We start from the raw sequence: 12,591 nt of genomic DNA, 5'->3' as shown, positions 1-12,591 counted from the left end.
TAACCGTTCTATTTCTGTACATGTGTTCTGTCTCCACCGATTACTCTTTTTTCCAACATAAGTGCTTCTCTTTCAAAACATCCAAAGGTATTTGACAGACAGTATAGACTCCTTATTTATTCTCTGGGAGGCGCGATTTTTGAAAGCGAGCCCCCTGGGGATGGACTCGAGTGTGTTGCAAACCGTACTTGTCTCCACCAATTCTATTTTTGACCACCCTGTGACCGGCTCAATTTTCAAGTTTTTGTTGGGCTCGGAGATGGTGGTTCTAGTCGGAAAAGTACTGGTCTTTCTTTCTTTCTTTACGAACACACACACACACACACTGTATTGCTCATTGGGAGGTGGGAGTTGAAGGAGAAGGAGAAAAGACAAATAAAACTTACCAAAAGGTAAACTTTGACCGTCACGAAGCGCTTTCGTCCCGCTTGTCCTAAGAGCTTTTTCTCTGTGCCTTCTTGCTCTTCAAAATGTCCATGGTTACCAGACCAAATAATAACCATTTTGATGAGAAAAAGAGAGAGTCATTATTATGCGAATTGTGCGGGGCACCCCGAGAGTGACACGTAGTCTACGGTAGGATGAGCACTTTCTGCTGCTTTTCTTCTTGTCCATTTCATTTTAAAAGACTCCCATTATTTGGTCGTTTTCTTTTTTCATAAATGTGGATTTGGAGTGGATTGTTCGAGCTTCGAACTCTCTTTTTTGTATACACCATCTATACATATGTACATTTAGTCCCGCCCCCTTTTTACTTTCATTTGCCAATCTGTAGTCAGTGCTGTCCAGACTTCCAGTTTTTCAAAGAGAATTTTTGAAAAATCCATTTTTCAAAATTTATAGTTATATTGGTTAAATGTTACCGCCTAAACCAGAATTTAACAAAGTTAGATTAATAAATATTTAGAAAAAAGTATTTTATGGAAATTTTGCTAAATATCTAAATTGGCCAATTTTTGTATGGCACAGCGATCCAACCATGGTGGAAAGTTGGTGGTAATATCAAAAATGATTGTTCGTAAAGAAATTGTTCAAAAAGTTCTGAGCATTCGGGTGCAACTTTTTGTCGAACTTTTGTAACTTTCTGCCAAATGTTGGCGACGCCCTGTCAAACTTCTGCCAATTTTCAACTAATTTTGGTAAATTGCTCTTGAACTTTTGCAATTTGCTGTCAAGGAGCTTACTCCCTATCAGCAGCTAACTTTCTGTCAGCAACTTGGCAACTTATAGGAGCAGTTTTTAATAAGTTGCCAATTTGTTTACAGGAAGTTTTTTTTTAATTATGCACCATAATAAAATTAGATTTTTCCGAATTTTTTTGATTACTCGAAGAAGTTTTAGACATAAATACTTAAAGTATGTTTCTTGAGACATTCCACTCGGACTGTCCAGTTGATTTCTACGTCAAAAACGTGTTCCACAAAAGGTGGCGGTACTAGATACCTTATCGCGATAAAGAGACACCCCTGCGCGGTTGAGAGAGTGAAAGCAGTTGCCACGTTTGTTGAAAAGTGTTGCCGATAAAGCTACCTGGCATTGTATGTGTATTTGTGTTGTCCGAAGCAATCAGCCGGTATCTGTTGCCCTCCGCATACCTAACTCGCAGAAGGATTGCGCGCAGGAGGTGCCCCCTGTAGGGTAACACTATAACATGTTTCAAATATATATGTTATCTCAATTATATCTCGAAAGTCAAGTCGCCACGGACGATTCACCCGTGTGGCGATGAAGGTAGAAGAAGCTAAAAGGGGAGAGAATGAGATGAAGCTTCTAGGTGATGGCCAACGGCGATTAAGGAACAGGTACGGCGCACTTCGGGATGCGTCGGATGAGTAGAAGGGGGGAGACAGTGCCCTTCCAGAGGAGCGTCCGCAGTGAAGGCGCGCAGAGATAAATGTTGTAGATGGCCTATTTCGCAGATAAGTCTATACACACATACAACCATACTGTGTCCTTTGTCTTTCCTGTACATATACAAGTGCGCATCTCCTGGAAGAAGTCTTGTAGCCCCACCTCCATCATCCCGATGAAGAAGTCGCCCCCGCCTCTCATTTTAACTTTATGAAACTTGCGATTTCCCCCCACGCCGTATATTCTGAATCCTTTTAAACCACCAGTTCAAGTCTTCTTTTACTTCTTCTTTGCAATCAAAATGCTAATTTTTTGTAAAGTTTGTCCGCCACCTCTCCAGCTATACTAGGAAAATTCATATTTTATAGTTTCTTATACATATATCTCTTTTCTTCATTTTGTATTCATTTTGTATCTACTTGTGAATACTACACTTACCGTACTCTTTACTACATATAACTCTATTTTGAACAATTCATATAGTTTATGCATTCTATCCGAAAAATTAATTGTGCAACTTTGACGGCTTATATCTTTTCTATCGTTTTTCCGTTTCAAAAATTGTTACCTGAAAAAATATTTGTTAGACATTTTTCTATCGTTTTGTAGTTAATAGATTATTGATATCTTCGAAATGAGCCGAGGAGATATAACCTTTCAAAATAAAGTAGTCCCGTAACCTTCAATCCTTGGAAACGTCCATTTTGACAAAAATCCTCACACCGGTCACTCACCTATCCTTTTCATTTTCATTTTTCACTACTTTCCCTGGTTCAGCTTCATGAGTATAACAATTCATTTCTCTTCCATCTTCACTTTGTAAAATCAAAACATTCAACTTCTCTTCTTCCACTCCTGAAGCGCCTAGGCTCGACTCTCACTCACTCGAAATTTTGTGGTAATTGCGAACTCTAGATGATCGAAACAGAGGGCTCTCTAGTGCTCCGAGACTCCGTAAGAACCGATTGCTCAATTGTTTATGATGTAACCGTCTAGCACACTCTATCTCTCTTCCTCTTGTTGCACTAACCCAAAGGGCTCTGGGTCCCTGGTTTCCACTGGTGCTGTAATACTGGATGTGCCCTCCCCGAGAGTCTCCCCCCCTGCACTAATTTATACGATTTTACCAGTGAACTTCCCATTATGTTTACATGTATATTTGTATATGCATGCCGATTTTAACATAAACTTATTCTTATACCTCCTCGGCATGCATTCCTGTTTTTGAGGCGGTCACCTGATTTTCATTGTGGAAACGTTGAAAATTACCGTTTGATATCTGATAAATCTTGTTAGTCTTTGTTTTTTGGTTAAAGAATTGAATGTCTTGAATATCAAGACGGTTTCGAAATTTTTAAGAAAAAGTGTTACTTTTGAGATTACTATTTTACAACTTTTTATCTGATCTACTTTTGCTAATATTGTCTACAAATCATTTCATTGGTTTTTAATCTCGAAGTTTCCAAGAATCTTGAATTTCGTCTATTCTTAATTTTATGAAATGATAAAAACAGTTAATTCATAGTATTGCACCACATTGTTTCACTTTCAGATCTTATATCTCAGTTGTCGTTTGTTCTATTCCAAAATTCAACTGATTTAATTGTTTCTAATTCTTTTGTATTTTTTACCTTTTATAGTGAAGTAGTGGGGTGCAATACTACTGAAAAAGAAACACAATTTTTCAAAACAAATTAAACCCCGAAATATTCAATTTTCTCTTGATCTCCTTCCCACCTTCCATCTCAATCACAATATATTAGTCGGTACGGGAGGAGAAACTTTGGGAACTCCTCTTCGATCAAGCTTGTCTCCGAGCCCACCGCTCGTATAATTATGCAATCGGTCCACACGACGAGCATTACAATGTTGCGAATGTTGTAATCGAGCGAAAAGCTTCATCTCCTCCGTGCATCCCACGAGCACACGTAACCTACCAACCGGGGGGACCCGGAGCCCCGCCGATTACTAGAGTCACTGATCTCGGAGTGCCTCCTGGACATTGGCTCATCGCCCTTCAGTGTGTCGGTGTAAAGTTACATCAAACAGCGTGTATGTATGTGCAACACATTTATACGTACTTGAGCCCCGTGTGTGTGAAGAGAGAAAGAGAAAAGTCCGCTTGATATTATGTATGTTGTATGTGTGTTCCAGAGAGTGATAAGTGCAAAAGAACTATGATTAAGTATACAGTAATCCCTTGAACTTTCTAATTCTTTCTTGTAAATCCTCTTGTATATCCTCACCTGCCTTGCCTTTTTTAATCCCATTCTGAACTGGTTTTCTGGTAGTTCGCAACACTCCCGACTACCGTATCCTTATTTCTTTCCCTTTTCTCGGATCTGTCTAATTAGCGTGTTCACCTCTATGTCCATTCCAATTCACTCTCGTTCCGCAGAAAAAGTTTCAAATCGGAGGGCGCGATCGCACTTGCTACAGAGACGGAAAAGTACGCGGAATGCGCCAAAAGACAAGAACTGAACCGTTTCAAATTTCTGTGCTAGAAGGAATAAAAGTTGCATTGTTTGTGGCTCCGAAGCAATAGAAGCAACAACAGAAGCTATTTTACCGTACTCTAAAAATGTTAGGAAATAGTGAAGCATGTAGGAGAGCGCGCCGACGTGTTTGACTTGTGGGAGCTCCCTTCGTTTCTCAGCGGTCAGTTCGGTTCGTGACTTGACTCTGACTCTGACCTGAGACGGTTGTGCCCCACCACCAACTCGCGGAGCACCGGCGGACGCGTCCGCGCGGAGACAGCGCGGAAAGCTGAGAGGGACGCAAACTTTTGATGCTTTTGAAACTCGAAATGTTTGCGCGCACATAGGTGAGCCACCCCAACAGTATACTTTCTGAAAATAGATTGCACAATACCCCCTTAGTGCGCCATTCTTCGAGTTGCCCTCCTCTTCGCCTTTGACAATGCACAACTCAATGCAACTAGCGATCTCCCTGTTTGGGCTACTTTTTTCTAGAGACCGCCCGTTGGAAGAGGAGGAGGTTGTCTCCGGCAACTGGTCATTCGGACTTCATTTGTTTTATAGTTTTCAGAACTCGACTTGTGTAGAGGTCAAGCTTTTATTGAATTGTTTGTCCATCAAACCAACTGTAGAAATACCACATTTTCCCAATTAGACTCCTATCATCTTTGCTCCACTTTGAAAGTTTATATCTCGATTGTTTTTGGTATTATCAAAATATTGTCAACTAACAAAATACGTGCACAGAATTTTTCTATTTTTGGTAGTTGGGTATTTTTTGATAAAAGTTAAGACACCCGAGATATAAGCCGTCAAAATCAAGAACTGGGGGGGGGGGGGGGTTCGAATCTGCCTAAACCTAATTATTTTTATACAGAAAACTTTGAGAATTGTAACTTTCGGAGCGAAACTGATTAGATCATACTTGATACTTGATTCCATTCCCAAAACTTTCGATTTCATTTCTGAACCTATCACCCTTTTGTCTTCTTGTTGGAAAAGTGCGTCTCGACGCTTTGTGTGCTCTTCTTCTAGGCAACTTCCAGGTTTTTATCAGTTCAATGTTACTTTCTTTCACCCTTATTATACTATTTCCCTACCAAAAGTGTATTGTGCCTCTACTACTCCCTCTATCAACGCGCGCAGAAAGAGTACTGAAACTCTGTTGAGAGCTTCACTCGTTATCACGCGAAATTTCAGTGTTGTGTTGTGTTACTATATTTTACTATCTCATTGTCTTTTCTGATCACCATCTCGCTCCATGTGGTGCTGTTATTATCAGTTAGTATGTGACAACTTAACTGTTTCACCCACCTCTCTCGTATACATGCCATTTTCGCGCACTACTACGTCAATTTGATACCTTCTAGGTTACCTAGAACATTTGTACATGCTCGAGATGACTTTGCGGTAACGAGTATCAGTTTGCAGTCCACCTCATTTCTTCACACGCGTCTCCAGTTTCGGTTGCGCCACCACCACTCCTTGACAGAGAGAGAGTTGAAGCCTAAGAAGGGGAGAGAGGGGGCTTGATGGTATCTTACTGTATGCGTTTCGTGATTTCCCATTTTAGCTCATAGTCTCTCTCTCGGACAAACAGCTCGCTTCCCAGTTTTATCAGTTTGTTTTTCTTCCACACATCTCTCTCTCTCTCTCTCTCTCTCTCTCTCTCTCTCTCTCTCTCTCTCTCTCTCTCTCTCTCTCTCTCTCTCTCTCTCTCTCTCTCTCTCTCCATATGGTTCTGCGCAACATCAATCCCTGGGAGTTATCAGGTGTGTATAGGATCAGTGTCCAGTTTTGGAAAATGTGTGCTTTCAGAAAGAGACCACTAAGTTGATTGAAAGGTATCATCTGATCATCATTTCTGAAATGTTTTCAAAACTGAATTGTTTATTTAATTTTCAGTGTCTTCTATTTTAAGCAGGGTGCATCGAGCTTGACTCCCAGGCCACCCTGCAGACCCGCTGGCCACCTGGCTTAATAATCAGTTCAATCTTGGAAACCGTATGTCGTAAGCTCTAACCATATCCAGTTTCAAATTATACATCCACCCGTCACATGTATTAATGTGTGTTCTGATTTCCGTATAAAGTAGCTGTTTCAAATTGCCGTCCTCATCCACCTTCTCCTCCCGCGCGCGAGTTTTCTGTTTTCTTTACCGTTCAACTCCGCTTAATGATCTCTCCATCTCTCCATATTTCTACCGTTTCTTCATCATCGCGATTAGTACGATTATGTGTTTGGCTAAAGACATAGACAGAAAAAGAGCACGAGAGAGCACCTCCCTGTATTATGTGTGCTTTACGAAACGGGTTCGAGAACTGCTGAACCGAACAAAGAGGAGAGGAGTAGCCCCCCTTCTCAATCGCCACTGGCTACTTTCTTGACAGCTCCGTAGCATGTCTGACAGCCGTCGCACGATGATTTTGTGTTCGATTTGATGAAAATCCCAATATTCACGCATGATCCTAAAGTTGTTTGTTTTTGGTTCCGGTGCAGATGATCCCTCCCATTTCAACTATTATCATTGTTCTGACTTAATCCTTTCTTCTACTTTTTCTTCTTTTTCATTTCTCATTCTTATATACTTGTACATTTTCATATTTTACAGGTTAATTCAGTCTGGTTCAATGACCGACTGTTCCTCAACACTGGCCGCTTTACTGCCAACTGCAGATTTTACTGCATCGCTTGGCAATTCAGACGATCACGTCGACGTATCTTCATTCACAACAACATCCGAAAGCACATCACCTCCATACAGTAGTTCAGAGCATCACAGTCCTACAGATCAGAGAACTGAAACACCAACATCAGACTCTGGAAATGCATCGTTCTCGCCTGAAAATGTAGCGACAAGCTTCGAAAGTAGCGACCGTGATGCTTCTCCAGATAATCTTTCCACGTCATCAGCACATTTGAATGATCTTCAAGAGAAAGGTGTTGTGGTAGATGAAGAACTTCAGAGACGTGAGTAGAAAAACTTTTATAGCAACTTTGAAATGGTATTAGATTGAAAACACTTATAACACCTCAAACTTAAAGTAGAATAGCCGAATATCGTAAAATATTTTCAAATTGTTTTAAACTATATTATGTCAGTTTACTCAAACTCGACCTAAATTCTGCGGAAAAAAATATCAGATGGCAGTTTCAGGGAATCAGTTCCAAAGCTGAATTTTTTGTGATTACATAGTATAAATATTTGCTCACATTTTTACCTAAATTCCGAAACTACTTTGACTTCCTTTTCTTGTCATTTTCGCTTATTGGAAGTTGTTCAAAAAACGATTTTTCTCGAAATTAGGCAATTTGCCAAAAAATGATACAAAGACAGTCGGTCAAACAATTACAGAAATATCTTGTATAAACTTTGAGTAAAAATTACTCAATTATCTATAAACTAGAAACGCTCCTTTTTACATTTCAATCAAAAATATCAAAAATCCAATGCACAGAATCTACTTGACATTTTAACTACCAACTTGATAAGGCTTGATAAGATAATTTTTCAGAACTTCTTCGATTTCATCAAGATTTCAAAGAATCATTAATGGAAAATAATCAAAATACAATCAATATGATGTCTGCTGCATTCAATCAGCAACTTTTTAAGCAAACTCTTGCCAATCTGAACACAGTAACTCCACAGGTTTGTGTCTATTTTCATCACTTTTATTCTTGGAAGTCGTCAATGTTTTTTTTTCGAAAAAACTCGAGTTTCTTTCTGCAGAAACAAATTTTGATTTGTTGCACCTTGATATAAATTTATGATTTTCTTCCCTCTTTTTTCTTTCGAGTATTTCCAACTTCTTGTCTCTAGAAACTAAAATATTTCGTATTTCAGCTGCCCGTTAACATACCGACGGGACTTCCAATGCCAGCAAGTCCATGCACAACAGCAGCTTCTGCTCCAAGTGTAGAATCAACGCCAACAAAAAGAAAACGACAAAGAAGAAATCCCGTATGGCCATATTTTGATGTAATTGATGGAACTGCACGATGCAAACAGTGTCTGTATAGCACTAAAAGTGTATTCAGTACTAATTTGAAAGTTCACTTAAGATCACATCACAGGCCCGATTATGAGAAAGTGAGTGATTTTCGACTAGACAGAGAGAACAGCTGGTTTTCCAAAATTTTAAACATTTCCAATTCTGCAGGTGATTATGGCGGAAGATGCATTGAATTTAAATGCTTTATTGCTCAGTGGAAATACGTCAAAATTATTTAATGTTGATGCAAATAGAAAGAGAATGCCACCAATGACTTCCAGCATTTTGATGACTATTAATAAATGTAAGTTGCCTTTTTTTTTGGGATTTATTGAGAGCATCCAAAAAAAAATCTATTAAGGCATACCTGTTTTGTTTTGATTAAGTTCAATTTTTCGAATTTTCTAATTTGACAATCGCAGTTCATTCAAAAGTTTTGATTAAATATTTTATTGAAAAAGAATAAATTTTTTTCGAATTATTATTTGATAAGGTCTAAGACAGTCAACTTTTCCAAAAACTTGAAACTAGGCGCTAAATGTTTTGTTAAATTTTGGGTTCCGCTAAATAATTTAAGACATAACGTTTCATACAATATCTCGCATCTCAATATATCGCGTCGAGACCAACTCAGAAAAACAGCAAGAACCTTTAAAGTGTAATGTGGAATTTTCACCAACTTCCAATATATATATATATATATATTATGAAAAAAAATGCCCCTACAACTCATTCATTTTATTTTTTAAGTGGCAAATCAACAACAAAATGGCGAAGAGAATCCGCTGAACGCAGTTCTTCGTCAAACAATTGCCAATAATGGATTACAACAACATCTTCAAAATGTTCAAACTCAACTTCAAGCTGCTCAAGCAGCCGTACAGAAGCAACAGCAACAGCAACAACAGCAACAAATTCAGCAACAACAGCAGCAGCAGCAACAGGGTGCAATTCCACAGTTTGCATTGAATGCAGCCAACTTGGCAGCTTTGAATCAACTTGCAAGAAATCAAATGCAGCCAACTCCACCACGTAAGTACTATATTAGAGTAGGCTGCAACATTTAAACTTGAGATTTTGTGGAAATTGTGAAATAAAACACTTTTTGCCATTTTCTAAAGTTTTAGAAAATTCTTAGAAAATTCATTTTTTGGCCAATAAGTTTTTGATCTTTTGAAAAAAAAATAAATTGTTGGAAAACGTCTCAAAACAGTAGACTAGAAAAGCATAAATTTACATATGACCTAGACTATTTTTGAAAGTCAAAATACGTTTTTGTTAACCTAAAACTATTAAAAACAATCATCGGAAAAACTTTACTACAAGTAAACATAAATATTAAAATTTTAATATATAGAAGTACTTTAACGTGTAGTCAAAGAAGGATCAGATCCAACAAATATTTTACAATTTTTGCTTTCAGCCGTTCCACAAGTGTCTCAAGATAACATCATAAATACCCTCAATTTCCCAGCTCACATCAAACAAGAAATTATGAATGCTCCACATGGTACTGATGCCAACGGAGTTCCACAACCAAAACGTCGTCGCCTTCGACGTCATCCAGTTTGGGTTTATTTCAAGGATCTTGAAGATAGAGTGAGTCTATCGCTGTGAAGTAATAGTTGCAATATTGTATGTTTTTCAGATGGTTGGATGTACAAACTGCGAGTTCAGAACTGGATCCGCTTTCTCTACAAACTTGAAAATGCACTTGAAGGCTCATCACAAGGATGATTATGAGAAAGTTCTTCAATTGGAAGAAGAAATGAGATTAGAAGAAGGATGTTTTGGACCTGGAAATAAATTTAAAACTGAACTTATCGATTATATCAGAGGTGGAGGTAATGTGACAACACCACCAACTCCAAACTCTTCAAGTTTCCCATCAACACCGAAAACACCTCAATTAGTACAACAAATTATTAGTCAATCATTCGCAAGATCTCAATCACCAAATGTTATTCAAAATGGAGAAATCAAGATTAAGAAAGAGTGGTTAGTTATTAATAATACAATTATTTGAAACAAAAGCTTAACTTCAATAATTTCAGTGAGGATGATATGTTCAGTGGTCTCTCATCCACTGACAAACTTGCTGCTCTTGTTGGAATTGCTGGACAAGAAGTGAAGAAGGAGGAAGCTATGGTTGGTATTTTTAATGTTCGAGCCCTATAGTTGAAAATTATGATCATTTCAGCCAGCAAACTTTGAAGAGTTCCGCCAACGCCTTCTTGCAAACAGCTCGCTCTCAAGTTTCCTAGGACAGTCTACTGCTCAGCCAATTGCTGTTGATCTAAACGGAAGTGTTATTGCTTCTGAAACTAAGTCACCGTGCTCTTCAAATGAAGATGATCGGAAGCAAGAAAGAGATAAAGCTTTGGCAAGGTAAGAGCAACTTTTTTTTTTGGTAATTTCTACTTGTGAAGGTGCAAAATTTTGCATGTTTTGCTCCAAAAGTGCAATAGCAAAAATGCAATTCCAAAAATTCAAATCAGTTATGAAATTGTTAAACACCACATCCATAGTTCCAAAATAACCAAATATCATAGTAAAACATCTTACAAAAGTTTTTGAAATATTTTATTGACGGCCAAAAAAAGGGGCAATTACTAGTTTTTTGCCACGTTTTGAGAAAACTGTCACATGTTCGAATCCGTACAATTTATTTGCAATATTTGTCAAGATATTAGTGCCATTTCCTATTTCAGAATATTCTTTTATCAGACTATAAATCAATTGTTTTTCAGACTCTGGGCAGACAACGAAACTCTTCTCACAAATACTCACTTCCGCGAGTTTGTACATTGCCTTGCTCCAGAATACGAGATCCCTGACGTTGATATTCTGGCAACTAGCCTTGTGGATCAATACTAAACAATTCTAGAAAATGATTCTCCTGTTTCTTTTTTCTCAATATTCTCCATTCCTACACCTATGTATGTGCATTTATTCGCGTTTTAGAGCTGAATTCGTTGTTCTTTTTTTCCATTTAGTAGATGCATTCTCGCATTCATGTTTTTGGGTCTTTTACGTCTTTCATCAAACTTTCTTCTCACATTGCCGCAATATTCTGATAGGATTCTGTCTCCATTCTGATACCTCATAGCCCCACACACACACCCCCACACCTGATTTGTACGTGGCCATTGCTTCCCCTTTTCTAACTTTTATGTCGGTGAACTTTTCCCCCTTTCTGAAAATATTCCACTTCTTTATTGTCATCTAAAAGATTGTCTGGAATTCAAAAACCCGTGTTTGTAAAAATGTGACTCCCGATTCGCGCCGATTCATAAGCCCCTCCCTCCCAAACAATCTTTCCACTTTTTTTGTCTCACTATTGAAATCATTCAAAGAATTCTTTCACTGCATGCACCGAGATCTATTAATAATTAGAAGGATGCTGTCATCCCTCTACTGGCACACATTCCCTCGAATCTAATCAAATCTTTCATTCATCATTCGTCGTTTTTTTTTTCGTTCTTTTTTGTCTGTTCTCAAACATATATATTTTTTGTGTGTCCTCGAATGTTCGCCCGAAAAAATGAACATTTTTCTATTGCTCAGGGGGTTTTTTTCAGTAGAGCCATCATTGTAATATGTAAAAAGTTTTTTTTTCGTAAATTCGAATTATCCTGTATCATCCGATCAATCGTTTTGCGTGGTGTGACAACAATATTTCAAATTTTTATTTTCGTTTTGAAGAAAATAAAATTTTAATTGAATAAACTTTTGAATCAATTGATTTTATCAATAAAATTACAGGGATATTACGAAGACGCGACAGTTTGGGATTTTTGTACCAAAAATACGGTACCTGATCTCCACATGATAAATTTTTGTTATCTGCGAAAAGATGTGCGCCTTTAAAAAGTACTGTATTTTTCAACTCTCGTTGCTACGGAACTTTCATTGATTTTTCATAATTCTTCGATGATGAACAAAAATCGTGAAAAAAACAACAAAAAAATTTCAAATCACAGTACTCATTGAAGCCCTTTTCACATTTAACAAAAATATTTATGTCGTGTCGAGACCGGGTACCGTACTTTTGAAACAAAAATCTCAAAATACCGCGTCTGGATAATATGGAAAACATTTATATTTTTTAATTTCTAAATATCGGTTATTTCAATTTTAAAGGCATATTTTTGCATTCCTAGGCTTGAAATATAAGTATTTAAACCCTATAAATTCGCGCTGCAACTTTTAAAATTTGAAAAAGCGCGCATTTCAAGATAGCGTGGCAAGACCCAACTTCTAAAATG

At 37.8% G+C, this 12,591-nt stretch overlaps 1 protein-coding gene and 4 non-coding genes across 5 annotated transcripts; 1 reads left to right on the top strand and 4 right to left on the bottom strand.

The window, feature by feature from the left end:
* Positions 1-3,714: 3,714 nt before the first annotated feature.
* C15H7.9 lies at positions 3,715-3,933 on the bottom strand. Its single transcript, NR_052631.1, has one exon. It is a non-coding gene; the product is annotated as an Unclassified non-coding RNA C15H7.9 (non-coding RNA).
* A 132-nt stretch (positions 3,934-4,065) lies between these two features.
* Positions 4,066-4,212, bottom strand: C15H7.7. The gene has a single exon (NR_052630.1). It is a non-coding gene; the product is annotated as an Unclassified non-coding RNA C15H7.7 (non-coding RNA).
* A 207-nt stretch (positions 4,213-4,419) lies between these two features.
* C15H7.6 lies at positions 4,420-4,557 on the bottom strand. Its single transcript, NR_052629.1, has one exon. It is a non-coding gene; the product is annotated as an Unclassified non-coding RNA C15H7.6 (non-coding RNA).
* Positions 4,558-6,397: 1,840 nt separating this feature from the next.
* On the bottom strand, positions 6,398-6,542 carry C15H7.8. The gene has a single exon (NR_052628.2). It is a non-coding gene; the product is annotated as an Unclassified non-coding RNA C15H7.8 (non-coding RNA).
* Positions 6,543-6,939: 397 nt separating this feature from the next.
* Positions 6,940-12,062, top strand: gei-13 (Gex-3-interacting protein 13). The gene is made up of 10 exons (NM_066733.5): positions 6,940-7,298; positions 7,844-7,980; positions 8,176-8,421; positions 8,492-8,627; positions 9,074-9,355; positions 9,747-9,922; positions 9,972-10,321; positions 10,378-10,471; positions 10,524-10,711; positions 11,074-12,062. The coding sequence occupies exons 1-10, from the start codon at positions 6,959-6,961 to the stop codon at positions 11,198-11,200; spliced, it is 2,076 nt and encodes a 691-aa protein (NP_499134.2). The 5' UTR covers positions 6,940-6,958; the 3' UTR covers positions 11,201-12,062.
* Positions 12,063-12,591: the final 529 nt, after the last annotated feature.

Source organism: Caenorhabditis elegans, chromosome III, assembly GCF_000002985.6.
Source record: "Caenorhabditis elegans chromosome III".
NCBI lineage: Eukaryota > Metazoa > Nematoda > Chromadorea > Rhabditida > Rhabditidae > Caenorhabditis > Caenorhabditis elegans.
The sequence above is the reverse complement of the archived record's forward strand: the minus strand, read 5'-3'. Positions and strand labels throughout refer to the sequence as shown.

Coding starts and splice junctions, on each gene's coding strand:
- gei-13 (NM_066733.5), top strand. CDS start 6,959: ATGACCGACTGTTCCTCAACACTGGCCGCTTTACTGCCAACTGCAGAT. Junction 7,299..7,843: donor AGATGAAGAACTTCAGAGAC/GTGAGTAGAAAA, acceptor ATAATTTTTCAG/AACTTCTTCGATTTCATCAA. Junction 10,322..10,377: donor ATCAAGATTAAGAAAGAGTG/GTTAGTTATTAA, acceptor CAATAATTTCAG/TGAGGATGATATGTTCAGTG.